Genomic DNA, 16,972 nt, shown 5'->3' on the forward strand with positions numbered 1-16,972 from the left:
AAAGCTTTTGCAAGCTGCTTTTAGATAAACCCCCTATAGAAATGTCACCATTAAATGCATGCATGTTTTCATTGGGAGTATATCTACTTAACAGTGATTTTTAGTTCAGTTTTCGCAGTGGAGTGTTCTTTAATATTATGGTCAGGTACAGTTTTATAAAACACAGAATGCTGGAAGGCCATGACCAGTAGTTATTTCCAGGGCTCTTGCAGTCATTATATAGAGAATTGACTAAATGTTATATTGTCTTCTATTGGTATAAAGATGTTGATATGGGAGCATATTCTCCAAAGGACCTGTAAGCTGTCAGTATACAGGACTGTTGATAGGCGATTGTGGGTGAAGCGAGGAGGTGTTGAAATTAAACACAAAGAACATAGTGGAGAAAGAACCTGTCCTTAATATTAATTTAGGAAAAGGAGCGAGAATTGTAAGATTTGTCTAGCACATTACCGCAGTCGGTGGAATTTAGTGGGGGCTGCAGAAAGCTTGTCTAAAATGTGGCTATTATTATTATTATTATTATTATTATTATTATTGACGCAAGAAAAAAAAAACACAGGTTAGCATATGCTCCGAGACTGGAAGATGTCAGAGCTCAGGTTCACTGGGGGTCAACTGTTAAAAGTGCAAGGAATTGACAAGTGAAGCAGTTGTAAGGTGTTGTAGGTTAGTAGAAGTGAGGCCGACTTTACAAGGAAGATCCAATTTGAAGTTCTGGTAGTAAAATGTTTTATTACTCATTAATGATTATTTTACGAGGAAACTGGAATTAAAAGAAATCTGTTTAAAAAAAAACACCTAAGCATATATAGAGAATTAACCACTTCTCTGTTTGGCTTGTTTTATTATTGTGTATTTTGTTTATTTTTGTTCATAAATGAAACCTTTTAAAGGTTTGTAAGACTGTCATCCACTCAGATGTGTTTATTGGCTCCTTGTTAACTTGGGCTTCAAACACAGAACCATGAGGCTAAATGATGCATTATCCCAACACATTTGTGCGTTTTTAATATTGTTTTTTTTTTTACAGTACATTCTAACCTCCTTTTTGTTCCCAAACTTTCCTGGAAATTAATCAAACGTTTACATATGTATATAGAAGGATATACAGTTGTTCCATTGAGACCAGGCATATGCCTTTTCGTTAATTTATATTTGTACATTGCGCTCTGCTGGCCCTGCACTTTATTGATAATTAAAGGGACACTCCAGGCAGAATTAACCCATTCTATTTATTTATTTTTTAAGTAGATTGTATAGAAATGTCTCAAGACAGCCAGTCTGAAATAAAAAGGGAAATACATAATGGAAGCTTATATTTGAAGTTACTCCATTTAGAAAAATCTCTGTATGTTAGCCAAGGATAGACAACCTTCTGCACTCCAGATGTTTTGGACTACATCTCCCATAATGCTCTTACACCCATAATGCTGGCAAAGCATCATGGGAGGTGTAGTCCAAAACATCTGTAGTGCCAAAGGTTGCCTATGACTGTGTTAGACCATCAACACTGAGCTCTGCCAATCAGGAATCTCTTATTTTGAACATGTTTAACCCTGCAAGACTCAAGCTCTTTGTCATGCTTCTAATCTCTGCTAAGAATTATTCTCTAGCCTGCAAGCCATCACACCTATGTATCTGCAATTTGTATAGGGGAGAGGAGGTGATTAGCGAAAACTTAGTTCTCTCTGATCAACTGAATTACAACTTTTACAAAAATTTCTGCGCATCCTGATGGCATATACAATTGTTATTGGGGGAATTTTATTTATCAAGAACGTATTTTAGAACTATAGAGGTAGGGCAGAGTTAAAGGAACACTATAGGGTCAGGAACACAAACCTTTATTCCTGACCCTATTGTGTTAAAACCACCGTCTAGCCCCCTTGAATGCACATTTAATCAGTGCATCTCTATGAGGAAAGTTCAGTGTCTGCATGCAGAAGGTGGAGACACTGAATGGCAGTGCTGTTCTCTAGGCGGCACTGCCCCAGGAAGCACTTCTAGTAGCCAGGAGTGGCCAGTGGAGTTATCCCTAGGCTGTAATGTAAACACTGCATTTTCTGTGAAAAACAAGTGTTTACTGCAAAATGCCTGAAGGTAATGATTATACTCACCAGAACAAATTCAATAAGCTGTAGTTTTCTGGTGACTATAGTGTCCCTTTAATCAGAATCATTACAGCATAAAATAGAAGTTCTGGAAGAAAGAAACGTCTCCTCCTGTCTGAGCAATTCAAACTCTGCCTTAGAAAAGGAAAAAAGAAAATACATTGCTTACTAGGGACACTTCTAGTCACGGGTGTTTCTGCATTGATCTAATGACTATGATGAGATGCTAATTGCAACAGGGTGGCAATTACCACGCATGCACTAGCTCCCCCCCAATGCTTGCCTATGGGAAAGCATTCGATTGGCTGTGATTGTCAACAGAGACCAGCTCGGTGTTTGATGTAAGGAGAGTAAAACAGATTTAGCATTTTTGGGGCCCCACTAATATAAAAAGGCAGGGAAAGTCTGTTCGAAATACATGCTTCTATTAGTGTTTATTTAAGACTCCCACCCCATCCCCCCCAAGTGAGCATGCAAAAAATACAGTTAATAAATGCCAAAGTCTATTATACAAAAAATGCATAACATTTGTTGGTGTTGGTGCCTGGAGTGTCCCTTTAATTTTTGAAGGGTTTTATTAGCAAGACTGCTGCTTTAGCCAAATGTTTTCCAATTAAGTCACTGAGTTGAGAACCATTCAACTTAAAGGTTCACTTTCATTCAACCTTGGTAAAGAGGCAGGAAAAAAGACGCTTGGTTCTGTTAACTATTGGGAGTGCTGGAATGGTAAGCAGGGTGTTATATTGCTCACCAATAAAAGGCTTGCTAGAAAGTGTATGAGTTAGATGACTGATTTATTTTTTTTAAGGTTATTTCTTTTATGTGACAGTGCAGGGAAGCCGAAACCAGAATGGTACCTTCAGAAAGATTCAGATGGGGACACTCCGTCTCTCATCAGCTGGCCTTCCAGGTACCAGAGCTTGTGCCTAATCCTCACACTTTTAATTTGGTTGTTGGTTCCATGAACTTAACACACTTCCAAATTAACCTCTTACTTCCCATCTTAACCGCTCTTAATAAAAAGCACATGTTTTTGCTTTTGTGCAATGTGCAACCCCTCTAATTGACCTGGTGGTTTTGGGTGAAAAATACACAATTCTGAAGTGCCCTTTCAAGATAACTTTCCATTGTTATTTTCTAACATTGTGCAGGTTGGTGGGAAGCCACACAAAATAAGGCAAATTATGCTACAATAAAACATTATTTTGATGCATTTTTTTAAAACTCATTTTGGCCTCAATGTAAGAATGCTTGATAAGCTTGTAAAATTATTTAATATTTTTGATAAACTGTTGAAATTCTATATTTTTTTCCCCTAAATATTTAAAGGCCCAAAAATATATGTATTAATATATCTGTATTTAAAAAAAAAAAAAAGAGCCATTTTAACACTCTCCTGACATTGGAGCATGCTATTCCATCTTATAAAAGGAGGGTTTTAATGCTGTTAGGGTGGTATAGCACGCCCTAACGATCGGGCCCTCTCAACAGACCGCATACCTACCCTCCTTGCCGGGTACGCCTGACAACAGAGACAGTCCCCAAGCAGCCAGTCTTGTAGATCAGTCATGTGATCACAATAGCACTGGGATCATGTGACCCGGATCAGCGTGATTGATTATCTGCAGAGGATGGCCTATGTTGTCAGGCAGACCTCCCCAACATATAACTAATACAATTATATATACTTATGCAGAAATAATAGATAAATATAACTTGGAATTAAGTCTGTCTGACAACCCAGGCAGAAAGTCCAGAGAATTTAGTTGGCAAGCCCTATGTTTGACCCTGTAAGTTTCCAAAACCCCATAAAACTTGTTCATGGAGGGTACTGGTGTAATCGTGAGACATTGGTGAACACATATTTGTATTATATGACCGTAAAAGCTAACAGTAGTATGACATTTACAGTTAAAATGCCATGCAGAACTTGAAAAATAACACATTTCTTAATTTCTTACACTTTTTATGCATTTATTTTTTTTCCATTGGGGGATATATCTAAAAACAGCTTGCAAAAATTGCAGTTCTTGTCTGCTGCATTTGCAAGCCCTCATCTTCTAACCCCGCCCAGACTTTCTGTGGCTGTCCAATCGCAGACTTCCCAATGAGAAGTCTTTGCAAGGCAGGTGCTTGGGGCTATTGCTACCTCTTGAGTTTTGTGCAAATAAGCTAATTGAACTAGGAAGTAACATGACCTGTTGTTACCTTGAAAAGCCAGGGGGTGGGTGTAACCAGCATAATTTATAAAAGTGTCGATTTCTATTGAAATCTGCACTTTTTCCAAAATGGAAAAAATTAGGACATACTGTGTCATGCAAGGTGAAGATGGAGGTGGCTGTGAGGGACTGCTTAATATAAATAAAACTTACCTTTACCTGTGGCCATGGGACCCACATGAGATCTGTCACTTTTTAACCATTTAAGGACCGAGAACGTACTAGGTACGTCCGACAGAAAACGGCCCTTAACGACCGCAGACATACTTGGTACGTCCTCTCAGTCCTCCTTACTTTCCCTATCGCTGCCGTTCCCCTGCCGGTAATCGGTGTTCCTCCCGGTCTGGGGGGACTGTAGCAGTCCCCCCTCAACAAATTAATCGCCCCTGCGGGTCATGTGATCGGTCAGATAGCCGCAATAGGCGTCCATAGTGCTGCCTGCAGGGGGACTGCCTGCATCTGTAAAATAAAAAAAATGTTGGTAAATATAAAACTCCGTTTTACTCGGGAGAAGGAACACAAATATTAGTGTTTCAAAACTGTAAAACCTATTATTATTATTATTATTATTGCAATTTATATAGCGCCAACAGATTCCGTAGCGCTTTACAATATTATGAGAGGGGATTTAACTATAAATAGGACAATTACAAATAAACTTACAGGAAACAATAGGTTGAACAGGACCCTGCTCGATCGAGCTTACATTCTATAGGAGGTGGGGTGTAAAACACATTAGGACAGGAATTTGCAATCAAATAAGGTGGACTGCCCTTTAGGAGAGGGCAAGAGACAGGTATGTGAGGTATTGGTTAGTCTTGGAGGCCATAAGCTTTCCTAAAGAGATGGGTTTTAAGGCACTTCTTAAAAGATGCAAGACTAGGGGAGAGTCTGATGGCGGTAGGCAGGCTATTCCATAGGGAGCCGCCTGCGAGAAGTCCTGCAAGCGCGAGTTGGCTGTACGAGTGCGGACAACGGACAGGAGGTGGTCACGGGCAGAGCGGAGAGACCGAGAAGGGACATACCTATGGATCTGTGAGGAGATATAAGAGGGGCTAGAGTTGTTCAGTGCTTTATAGGTGTGAGTTAGTACTTTGAATTGACTCCTATAGCATACAGGAAGCCAATGTAAGGACTGGCAGAGGGGTGAGGTGTGAGAGAAACGACTAGAGAGGAAAATCAGTCTAGCAGCAGCATTCATTACGGACTGTAGGGGTGCAGTACGGCTTTTGGGAAGACCAATAAGGAGAGGGTTACAGTAATCCATGCGGGAGATTACCAGAGCATGGACAAGCTCCTTGGTAGTATCTGGTGCAAGAAAGGGGCGGATGCGGGCTATGTTTTTAAGATGGAATCTACAGGATTTGGCAACATGCTGGATGTGAGGCTCAAAGGTGAGACCAGAGTCAAGAATGACGCCAAGACAGCGCGCTTGCAAGGATGGACTGATGTTGGTACCACAAACTTGAAGGGAGAGCGAAAGAGGAGGATCAGTATTAGGAGGAGGAAAGACAAGGAGCTCAGTTTTTGAGAGATTGAGTATCACAGTGATGGTATTGTCAGTGAAAGTGACATGATTTTTTTTTTTGCATTTTTCACACACAAGCTGCACTTTCACTGATGATATTGTTGTGATACGTTTTACTCAAATTGCAATCAATAAAATTTACCTATGTAAAAATATAACATAAATATGCACATAGAATTTATAGTGTCTTTGACAGTTACAGGGTCAAATAGATTTGATTTTCTGTTTTTTCACATTGAAATGTGCCAGATTGGTTATGTTGCCTTTGAGAGCGTATGGTTGCTGCCCAGGAATGAGAATTACACCATGATGGCATACCATTTGAAAAAGAAGCCAACCCAAGTTATTGCAAATGGGGTATGTTCAGTCTTTTTTTAGTAGCCACTTAGTCACAAACACTGGCCAAAGTTAGCGTTCATAATTGTATTTTGCATGTTTAACACAAAACAAATATAAATGTTAACTTTGGCCAGTGTTTGTGGCTACTAAAAAAGACTGGACATACCCCACATTGAATACCCTCAGTTGCCTACTTTAAAAAAAAAAAAAAAAAAAAGTACATGTGAGGTGTGATTCAGAGATTTGACCGATAAGTGTTCCAATGTTACTATCTATTCAAAATATTTTTTAAAATGCAACAGCAATGTCCTAATTGTACTTCTAGCCCTACAACTTGCAAAAAAAAGCTAAGAACATATTAACATTGGGTATTTCTAAACACAGGACACAATTTAGAAAAAAATTAAGTTTATTGGCGGTTGTAGATGTAGAACAGATTTTTGGGGTCAAATTTATAAAAAGTGTGCCCTGAACGGTAAGAAAATAGAAAAACAGTCTGGTCATTAAGGGGTTAATTTTCACAATCTTTTTATAAATGAATCCAAAAATATTAAATCACTTGAAAAGCTTATTACCAATATTAAATTGAAGCCTATATATGGAAGACGTCAGCATGTAACCTTAACCGTTAACATACCAGAAGCATACCTTTCTGGCAGTGAACGTGTTGAAATTGAAAAATGTATAGGCTTGCTCCAGGGCTACCTTTTACCCCCAACACAATTTTTATGCATTATCTAGATAGATCTATGTGATTCATTTTATTACAGGACTTAAAGGGAAAAATCTGACGCTGGAGGTCCTCTTGCAGAGTGTGAGAACGTCCAGCGTCAGATAAAGGACCTAAGGTCTGTTTCGATTCCGAAAGTCCCTCTAGTGGCTGTCTGGTAGACTGCCACTAGTGGAGAAGTTAACCCTCACAGGTAATTATTGCAGTTTCTCAATCTGCAATAAATACCACTGTAGGGTGAAGGGACATGGGACATTGCACCCAGACAAATTCAATGAGCTAAAGTGGTCTGGGTCTAAAGTGGTCTTTTAGCAGAGATCTCTCTTCATGCCCTGCCTGTGATGCTGTGCAGATAGAAGTTTAAATGAACAGCACGCACAGATTCTGCTCCTCAAGGATGGAGTCACTCTGTACTTCCATTTACTTGTGCAAGTGCTTCTCATGGGGGTTGTTGAGCGGTAGGCACCTCTCGATCCATGCGCTGTTATAAATTCTAAAATAAAATACATTTGGAAGCAGGTAGAGTTAATGGCGAATGTAGAGTTTTCATGGAGGTTAAACAATTAATAAGAAGAATATCTTGAGCAAAATCCAATCTTTTTTTTTTTTTTTTTTTTGTGTGGGGGGGGGGGGGGAGGGGGAAGTGTATTAAATGATGGTATGGTCGTTTACCCCAAAATATGAAATATCCCACAATTAGCTATGGCACCAACCTCTTCATCCAAAACTCCAGATGATGGCAGCCAGGAATTTGTCACGTTCTAATCTCACTCAAAGCTGGATTTAGTACAGATCTAATAAGACTGCAGGATCTTCTTTTAGGTTACTTTGTGTCTAGTTATTAAGTGATTGAGAAAATGTGTCTTCGAATCAGATTAGAAATGGCAGGAGGTAGTGGCAGAAACTCCACCAATTACCAAAAAGCTGTCCTACATGAGAAAAACAAGGTCATTCACTAAAGTCTGAATGGTCCTGTACTGAAAATGGCAAAACAATTATGTGCAGTATTGGGTTTCGGAATCCTGATATTGTTCATGTCCTGTAATGCCTGGAGGCTAAATTTGGTCTGGATTTTAACCCGGGCTGCAGAAACCCATGCCCCAATGCTTGAAATCAGGATATGGATTCTATGAGTCCTTTTAACACACATATTTTTCTTTTTCCACCCCACACACACTCTGCCAATGGAGATTTCAAGCCAGGAAAAGCCTTTTTAAAAAGTCTTTCTCATGTTTTGAAAGACAGAGCGCTCTGATTGGTAAACTTGTCAACCAATCAGTACGCACTGACATGTTAGGTCTCAAAATGTAGGTTGCCTTTCAATCACGTTATCCTTTCTGTATACTAAAATTCAGTTTAGGTCTGATTTTTTTTAATGTTTAAGATGTCGGCATATCACAAACTGTGATGCACTGGACTGAATTTAAAAAGTCAGATGTAAAAGGAATGGAGTCATAAACTGACTACACCATCTTGTTCAACTGGTTTCCATGGTTACTGCCTGGCGTTTACTACTTTATATCCCTTTTCAGAACATGGCACATTCATATATATATATACCTCAAGAGTATATTGTATAGCAGAAACTGTCTGGTTTTGCTTTAAAGAGACACTAAAGGCACCGAGACCACGTCAGCTCCGTGAAGTTGTCTTGGTGAAGTGCCCTTGTCTTTTGAATCATGCAGTGTAATATAAGGTTAAAGGATCACTATAGGGTCAGGAACACAAACCTGTATTCCTGACCATAGGTGTTAAACCCAACATTTAGGTGGCTTGCCCCCCTCCTCCCCCAAGCCCCCTTAAAAAGAATTAAAACTCACCTTATTTCCGGGGCCGCCCCTATACCCTTCCTTGATGACCTCAGAATTGCAGATTTCTAGTCAATCCAATGCTTCCCATAGGAGACAGGATGGGGGCGGGGCCAACCCGTTTTTGCCAATCAGCACTTCGTCCTAGGGATGCATTGAATCAATGCATCTCTGTGGAAAATTCAGCGTCCCCATGCAGAGCGTGGAGACGCTGAACGGCAGTTCTGCCTACTGTGCAGCACTGCCCCAGGAAGCACCTCCAGTGGCCATCTGAGGAGTGGCCACTTGAAGGTGTCCCTAGGGGCAATGTAAACACTGCCTTTTCTCTGAAAAGGCCGCGTTTGCATGAAAATACCTGAAGGCAATGATTATACTCACCAGAATAACTACATTACGCTGTAGTTGTTGTGATGACTATAGTGTCCATTTAACACGACTCTAGTGTCTGTCAAGATGAGTGCCACTACAGGCGCTACCTCTTCTATAACTCTGATATACCTCAATGCCGCTCCTAAAGCAGCATTTCATTGGCTCGGTGTGCTTTTTAGTTGCATATGAGCACAAGCCTACCAATGATCCCCTATGGAATATCATTGGATTAACGGAGATAATCACCAGGATTATGATTTCAGCCTAAAAAGTGGAATGGTAGCGAGGGGGAACCTAGAGAGGTCTTAAGACTATAGTATCAGGAATAAATGTTTGTGTTCCTAGTGCTATAGTGTTCCTTTATACTTGGCAGCAGTGGATACTCCTGTAGAAGTTTCTAGGATGTAACGAATACGGTAATGTTAGGTGTTTTGAGGTTAATTAAAAAAAAAAAATTGCTAATTTCCGAATTTAGCCTTATTGTCTTCCATTTGGTAATGAAGAAATTCCAGAACGGTTAGTACACAGCACTAAATCTCACTTGCTATATAAAAATTAGAAGAACATGTATACGTTGACTAGTTTTTATCCCTTCCTTCATTGCATTCCATGTCAAACCCAGCATCTTTGATTAAGTTGTGCACCACATATTGCTGGGAAAACGCCAGAAATCTCTTGCTACACTCAAGTAGAGAGTAACAGATATTTACCGTATTTATCGTCGTATAACACGCACTTTTTTTCTCCCTGAAAATAGGGGGCAAATGATGTGTGCGTGTTATACGCCGATATACCATATTTACTTACCTGTCTTGAAGCGTGGGCCTGTGTTCAGCTCGCACCGCGGTACTGGAAATTCAATTTCAGGTTCCGGTTTCCGGCGGGACTGAAAGGAAGTGTGCACACTTCCTTTCAGTCCCGCCGGAAACCGGAACCTGAAATTGAAGTTCCTGTACCGCGGTGCGCGCTGTGGCTCCACACTTCAAGACAGGTAAGTAATTATGGGACAAGGGGAGGGAAAGTGCACTATGGGACAAGGGGGGGGGAGAACACTATGGGATGAGGGGGGGGGGGCACTATGGGAGAGGGTGGAGAATACTATGGGAGGGGGGGGAGAATACTATGAAAAGGGGGGGACACTATGGGATGAGGGTGGGGGAACACTATGGGGGGGAGAATACTATGGGCGGGGGGGAGAATACTATGGAAAGGGGGGGAACACTATGGGATGAGGGGGTGGAGAATACTATGGGGGGGGGGAGAATACTATTAAAAGGGGGGGTGAACACTATGGGATGAGGGGGGAATTTCCTGGAATTTCCTTCTTAAAATGAGGTGCGTGTTATACGCCGGTGCGTGTTATACGCCGATAAATACGGTATTTTATTTTGTCTTCTTTATCCAGTGACTTAAATAGATCAATATAAATGTAAAGAAAGACTAGTAACCAGTCAAGTTGAATGCGCAATATTAGAATAGGATGACTTTTTCTTGTACAGAGGACCAGGGCTACACATACCACACAGGAATTTAATTCTGATTCGATACTGGCTATCAAGCTGATATTGGTAAATCATATTTTATGCTCACGATGGACTGCATCTGGCATTATCTCATGGTTGATGGAATTTCCCACTTGGGATGGATTCTAATGATCAAATCACAACATTCTTAGTTCTATATATTTATTATTACCAGGTGTGTGTGGAATGTGAAAAATTATTAAAATCTTTTTTTCACCCAGGAAACCATAGGCAATGAAATTAATATCAGTAGTGACTTTTGCTTCATGTCCTAACAACTTACAAATTGCTGAACCTTGAATGCTAGAAATGATTTATTAGATTTTTTTTTTTACATTAATTTCGTCTAGTGAAATATTTACATTGCGTTAAATTTTTATCATGTTCTACATTTCGTTTTATGTATTTATTTATCTTTTGGAATTCTAATTGCTTTTCTTTTTTGAAGAGTAAAAATTAGAGGGAGAATGGGCAGAGAGGAGAGCATTCATGGGAGTCCCAAACCTGACACGGACACCTCTCCTCAAAAGCATCATCGTCCTGTACCGGTCTACTATATGCCTTTCCAGTCTGAAACCTCTGCTTTTGATAGGGTTTATAAACCGCCATCCCCGGCTCGTCAACCAATACATGGCTACATCCAGCCTGCTGGTATTGCTCATACACCAAAGGTCGTGGCACAAAATGAGCATGAAAACGTAATGGTTTCTGCGTTCACCACCTCTCTAAGAAATCCCAGAGCTGCCACTGAGGTAGTCAACGAGAAGACACATCCTGTTCAAGGCCCGAACGAGTTACATGACCAATTCAAACCTGTGGTTAGTAATGGTAAAGCACATAGCCTTTATGACGAAAAACCTATGCATACGCCATTTTCTAACAATAAGCCAAGGAAAGAGACAGCAGAACTGATGAACGTGTCTCAAGGCTCTCAGGACAAGGTCCAAAAAACTGCAGAAAAAAGTGAAGCCATCATGTATCTGCAAAGTGGACCTCCTTTATTTTCTGTCAAACCTCAGGGGCCCAGCAAAGAGGTCTCCACAATGAAGCATAAAATGCTTACGCGTTCGATGTCTGACTCAACCGGTTCTCAGAAGCTGGAAGTGTTTAAGATTAGAGATCCTGAACCTCAGAAAGAGATGGTATTTTTAGGTACTGAAGAAAATGCCCTGGTGACCAACGGCGATACTGGTGTTGTGAATACAAAAGTATCTGTCGCCCAGCTCAGGAGTGCATATCTAGAGACCGCAGGCACAAGCAGAAGAGATGACCTGTGGGTGATATTTAGATTTAATTCTTCAATTTTTATTTTTTAACTTATGGTTTGTGTGTCACCCTGCACGTCCTCGATCAACCGCACCGTTTTCAGTGTGAATCCACTAAAATTCACCTATTAAGATTTTGGTTAAAGCAGCAGATATGTATCACTTGTGTGCTGGCACCTAGCCTGTTTTAGCCTTTTCTCACTTTATTTATTTATTTTTTGCATGAGAGTGCCATTTCACTTATTTATTTTAGTATTCTGGTTTGGTGTGATAAGATCCCTTCCTCTTTCCTTTTTCTTTCCATTACTCTTACTCTTTTTCTTTTTCTTTTCAATAACCTTCATCCTGACTAAAAAGTGAACCAAAGGCTGAAATGCCAACATCAGGTGTTGATCTGTCTGCCAGTACTGAGCAGGGAAGAGGCCCTCGACGGCCCAGGCTTTATTTCTCTCCTGGCGACAATAGAAAAACTTCAGAAAGATTTAGAACACAACCTGTAACATCAGCTGAGCGAAAAGAGACTGATAGGTAGGCATCCGAACTGCGAAGAAGATTTTTACCGTGGCATGCCCATGAACTGAGCAGCTGATTAAGTGTTGTATGTTTGGCATTTATAGCTTTTCATGCTTATCTGCAGTTTCACTTTTTTACATAAATAGTGTTTTTTTTTTTTTTTTAATTAGATTTTTTCCCCCTCTACTTAAATCTGTTTTACTAGCAGATCAAATTGAAACATGACTGCTTATATAAGTTGTGGATTATCACATTTTTTTTTTTGTAGTTTTTTTTTCAATCAAATTACCTCTAATAACAGAAAAATGTTGATTTGTTACTTATTGGTGTTGGGGATAACACGCTGGGAACTAGTTCTGCGTTTAAACCTTGTTATAGTATAAAACAAAGCAAAGTGTATGGGTTTCCTAGATCTACTTATGACTCTAGTTTTTCTTCATGGCGATGGACTGTTTATGAAAAGTATTGCCATGTTTTTAATGCTCCATAAATCATGGCAAAATCTCAAATACGTAGATTGACATAATTTATTTTCCTTTACATGTACCACATACCAGTGTGTGATACCTCTAGGAAAACAGGTTTTGTTGACCCAATGAACATCAAGTAAACGAATGTTTTCAAATGACTCGTTTGATAGTATAAGCTTGGCTTCCGTACAGTTATGATTCATGTCAAACATATATACATTTTTATTTTTTTTGTTTCGCAATGAAGCTAGATTTACGTACTTTAAAGTATATTTGAATTAAAAGCACTGCGTTCCTAAATTATAATTTTTTTTTCTCTACGTTCCCCTTGTTTGACTGCTAAATATTGGTTTACTGTGTAAGTAAAGAGTGTGGTGCTATACCTATAAATTGCCACTTTGTGTCTCTGCATTGTATGTAACTTTTTTGCATGACTTTTGGAAACTCTTGATTGAAAACCAGTTGTTCTAAAGTGTTCTTACATATTCTAATACTTTAATACTTTCCATAGGTCAGCGTTACAACCCCCAGTGCAGCCTACTGAAGGCAAGTAACCAGCACATATCAGCCACCTTGTACCATGTTTTTCCTCCTTTCTTATGCGTTTTATTAACTATTATATTGTGTTTATTGAAACAAATGTAAAAGTCTAGAAAAGCTCTGCACTGTTCACTGCCTGATATTTTGGCCTGAATTTAGCATCCCAGTGTTAGAGTGTGTGTGTGTGTGTGTGTGTGTGTGTGTGTGTGTGTGTACATTAAAGGACCACTAAAAGCATCCAGACACCTTCATCTAATGGTCTGGGTGGCCCTTTAGTTGAAGTCCTGCCCTCTAAAACATGTCATTTAGTAGGTACAGCACTGTTAAAGGACCACTATAGGCACCCAGATCACTACAGCTTAAAGAAGTGGTCTGGGTGCCAGGTCCATCTAGGATTAACCCTTTTATAAACATAGCAGTTTCAGAGAAACCGCTATGTTTACCTGTGGGTTAATCCAGCCTCTAGTGGCTCTCATTGACAGCCGCTAGAGGCGCTTCCGCGCTTCTCACTGTGATATTCACAGTGAGAAGACGCCAGCGTCCATAGGAAAGCATTAAGAATGCTTTCCTATGGACGGACTGCGCGCGCGGCTCTTGCCACGCATTCAGCCGATGCTGAGGGAGTCTGGCGGTGGAGAAAAGGTAAGAGATTAACCCCTTCCTCCCCCTTCAGCCCGGTGGGAGGGGGACCCTAAGGGTTGGGGGTACCTAGAGACCCTATAGTGCCAGGAAAACTAGTATGTTTTCCTGGCACTATAGTGGTCCTTTAAGATTGCAATATTAACACCCCTCTAGTGGCGGTCTTCCGCTAAAGAAAAGTCAGACTTAATTATCTGATTGAAGCGACCCATGTTTTGCTGTAATATTATTTTGGCCAGGGAGACCGGCTGGCTGTGGTGAGGGAGTAGAGAGAAGTAAAAACGACCCTTTTAGCCCTCACTGGGGTGAATGAACGGGGCATTGCCAGGATATTGACAAAACCTGGACTACTCATTTGACTTGCGGACTAGATTGGTAACCATAGGCCTAATTCAAGTGACTTTGTTAGATGAACAATTCCCTTTTAGGATCTGCGGGGTATATTGACCCTTACATCCCTTTGCGTTCCTGTCTTATATATACCCCAGTTTGGGTCAGATCTTAAATATTCAGGCTGGTTCAATATCTCATGTGAAACTATTTGAATGCAAAATCCCTCCGGTTTTCCCAGAGCATTGTCAACCATCTGTTTTAACATTCATTATTCGTCTAGCTTATTTTAAGGTCTCCACAAGGATGGCATGGCTAAACTGCCGCTGGAGATGGTTTAGTAATAGCTGATATTGGCAATGTTAGAATAAAGGAGATGTGTGTGCATGTATATATTCTTTACAGTTTTATTGGTCCAAACGAGAACCATTGCGATTTGTTTTGAGTTAAGTGTGATGCATGTGGACAAAACCGGTCTTACTGGCAGTCTGGAAAATACTTATTGGCATCAAAGTGGATATGTATAAATTAAATGTATATAAATGGTGGGGGGTAAAAAGACTGTACGTAGCTGCAAATTTTTACCGCTTCCCAATGACTGCCTTCCACAAAATTTTAGTTTGATAAATGTTTATTGTATTGATTTACTAGTTGTAGATAAATGTTGAAATGTAATCTATTTTAGTAACTGCTATAATATTTTTGGTTAGAATAAACACCTTGTTTTACCCAACTTTTTTGAGTGGATCTGAATTCTGCAAACTAGCCCAGGGACCCATCCTCTAGTGTCAGATTGCTTACTGTTGCACCAGAAAGTGCTAGGAAGAACTATATTTTGTGAGCTGGACTGTGAAAGTTCTATAAAGGTTGCTGTATCATTTGATGACCGGGGACCTTAAACTTGCACACTGTAATCGCCATTATATTTTCTTTTCTACCAACAGAGGAAGCAAAAGTAGATGAACGAGCTAAACTAAGTGTGGCTGCAAAGAGGCTTCTTTTTCGGGTAATTTTTTCTTTTCTTTTTTTTTTTTTAAAATATAAAATTAATTGAATATTGGTTTGTACCAACACCTACTGCATGATTCCTAATCCATTGCTGGTCAGATTTTAAATAGCCTTTGTTAAGTGAAAATTGTAATTTCTAGAAACGTGTATGTAACTGGAAAATGTCATTACGAAGAAAATGGTTTATCGAAACCAAATCTGTTTAGTAAAACCTTACACTTGGGAGCCATGTTACATCGTTAAGTTCCTAGGGCTCAAAGACCGGGTATAGCACTCTGACGTTCTAGGTCAGGGGCGGGAAACCGTTGGCACTCCAGATGCTGTGGACTACCTCTCCCTTAATGCTCTTGAAGCCATAATGCTAGCAAAGCATCGGGGAGATGTAGTTCACAAGATATGGAGTGCAGAATGTTTTCTACCCCTGTTCTAGGGCACATATTAACACGTTAACTCATTCTGTCCTCTTTAAAACTTAGTAAACCTATTATGACAGATTGAATTCAAGTTAAAACTGCTCCTGAGGCAGTAAATAATGTATCACAATTATTTTTATTTTAGTGTTTTCAGAGCTCCTATAGTTACCTTCTACCCCTTTCTCCAGTGTGACTTTCTCAATGTTCCGTGAGTGTTGCAATGTTGTAACACCCTCTCTCCAGTTCTGCTATCCTCTCATTGCTCTGAACACTTGCTCGAGCATTGCAATCTTCCTCCATTATGCCTGTGATGGCACCCTTATGCCAGCCTCTTCGTTCCTATGTTCCCCCAGTAAATACTTGCTAGATAAATTTGGCTTTGAGGGAGTGTGCTCCTTTCAGTCTGTTTGGCCTAGGCCTCTATGCTGTGGACTGATGCAAAATGCGGTTACTCCCATCTGTCAAAGAGCAATACATTAAAATATATACATTTGCTAGCATTTCTGCTCTCAAAATCAAATGCTCTGTAGCCTATGCCTATGTTGAGCGTTCAATAAAGGGGACACTTTTTTGGGACACACCAGCAACTGATGGAACCGAGATTGGCACTATAATTTCTTTTTTGTGAGTTGGGTTGAACAGTTTTGCACATGGTCTCAGAAATTCTGGACTTAAATGCTGTGTGCACACAGTTTAAGTATTTGTACAGTCAGTGGAGATGGTATAGCTTCTTCCTTGGATATATGGAAGGAAAGGAGCAGGCCCCTAGCTGCAGATTTTTTTTTTCTCTTTAAATTTAGTAATATTTGTAATTGCTGTAGTTACAAACAACTGTTTGCAAAGAAGCAGAGACATGGAATCTCTATAAAACATACATTTTCAGCCTCATTATCTGTGGTCTATCTGTTCCAACAACAATGTGGCCCAATTAGATAGCTGGGCTGTTCTTTCGAAGGACTTGTAACATCCTCAGCAACATATATACGTTTTTTTAATTATATATATTTTTTTAAATATAATTTGATTTATTGTTTCAAAACACAGTTTTTGACATGTCTATATTAATATAACCACATATATACTTTTTGAGTTTAATTTAAAAGAAGGGTGTCCAAATTTTGACCCTCCCTCCCAGCTGTTAAATAATAGAAAATAACTGCTTTA

General features: G+C 39.8%; 1 protein-coding gene across 1 annotated transcript in view; it reads left to right on the plus strand.

Annotated features, from left to right (window-relative positions):
• Positions 1-16,972, plus strand: part of SVIL (supervillin) — a 107,254-nt gene that overhangs the window by 24,763 nt on the left and 65,519 nt on the right. The window contains exons 7-11 of the mRNA XM_063452600.1: positions 2,944-3,024; positions 11,079-11,903; positions 12,253-12,423; positions 13,390-13,424; positions 15,332-15,393. Of these exons, the coding sequence (XP_063308670.1) occupies positions 2,944-3,024; positions 11,079-11,903; positions 12,253-12,423; positions 13,390-13,424; positions 15,332-15,393 (1,174 nt within the window). The remainder of the gene's footprint in view (positions 1-2,943; positions 3,025-11,078; positions 11,904-12,252; positions 12,424-13,389; positions 13,425-15,331; positions 15,394-16,972) is intronic.

Source organism: Pelobates fuscus, chromosome 4, assembly GCF_036172605.1.
Source record: "Pelobates fuscus isolate aPelFus1 chromosome 4, aPelFus1.pri, whole genome shotgun sequence".
NCBI classification, from domain to species: Eukaryota; Metazoa; Chordata; class Amphibia; order Anura; family Pelobatidae; genus Pelobates; species Pelobates fuscus.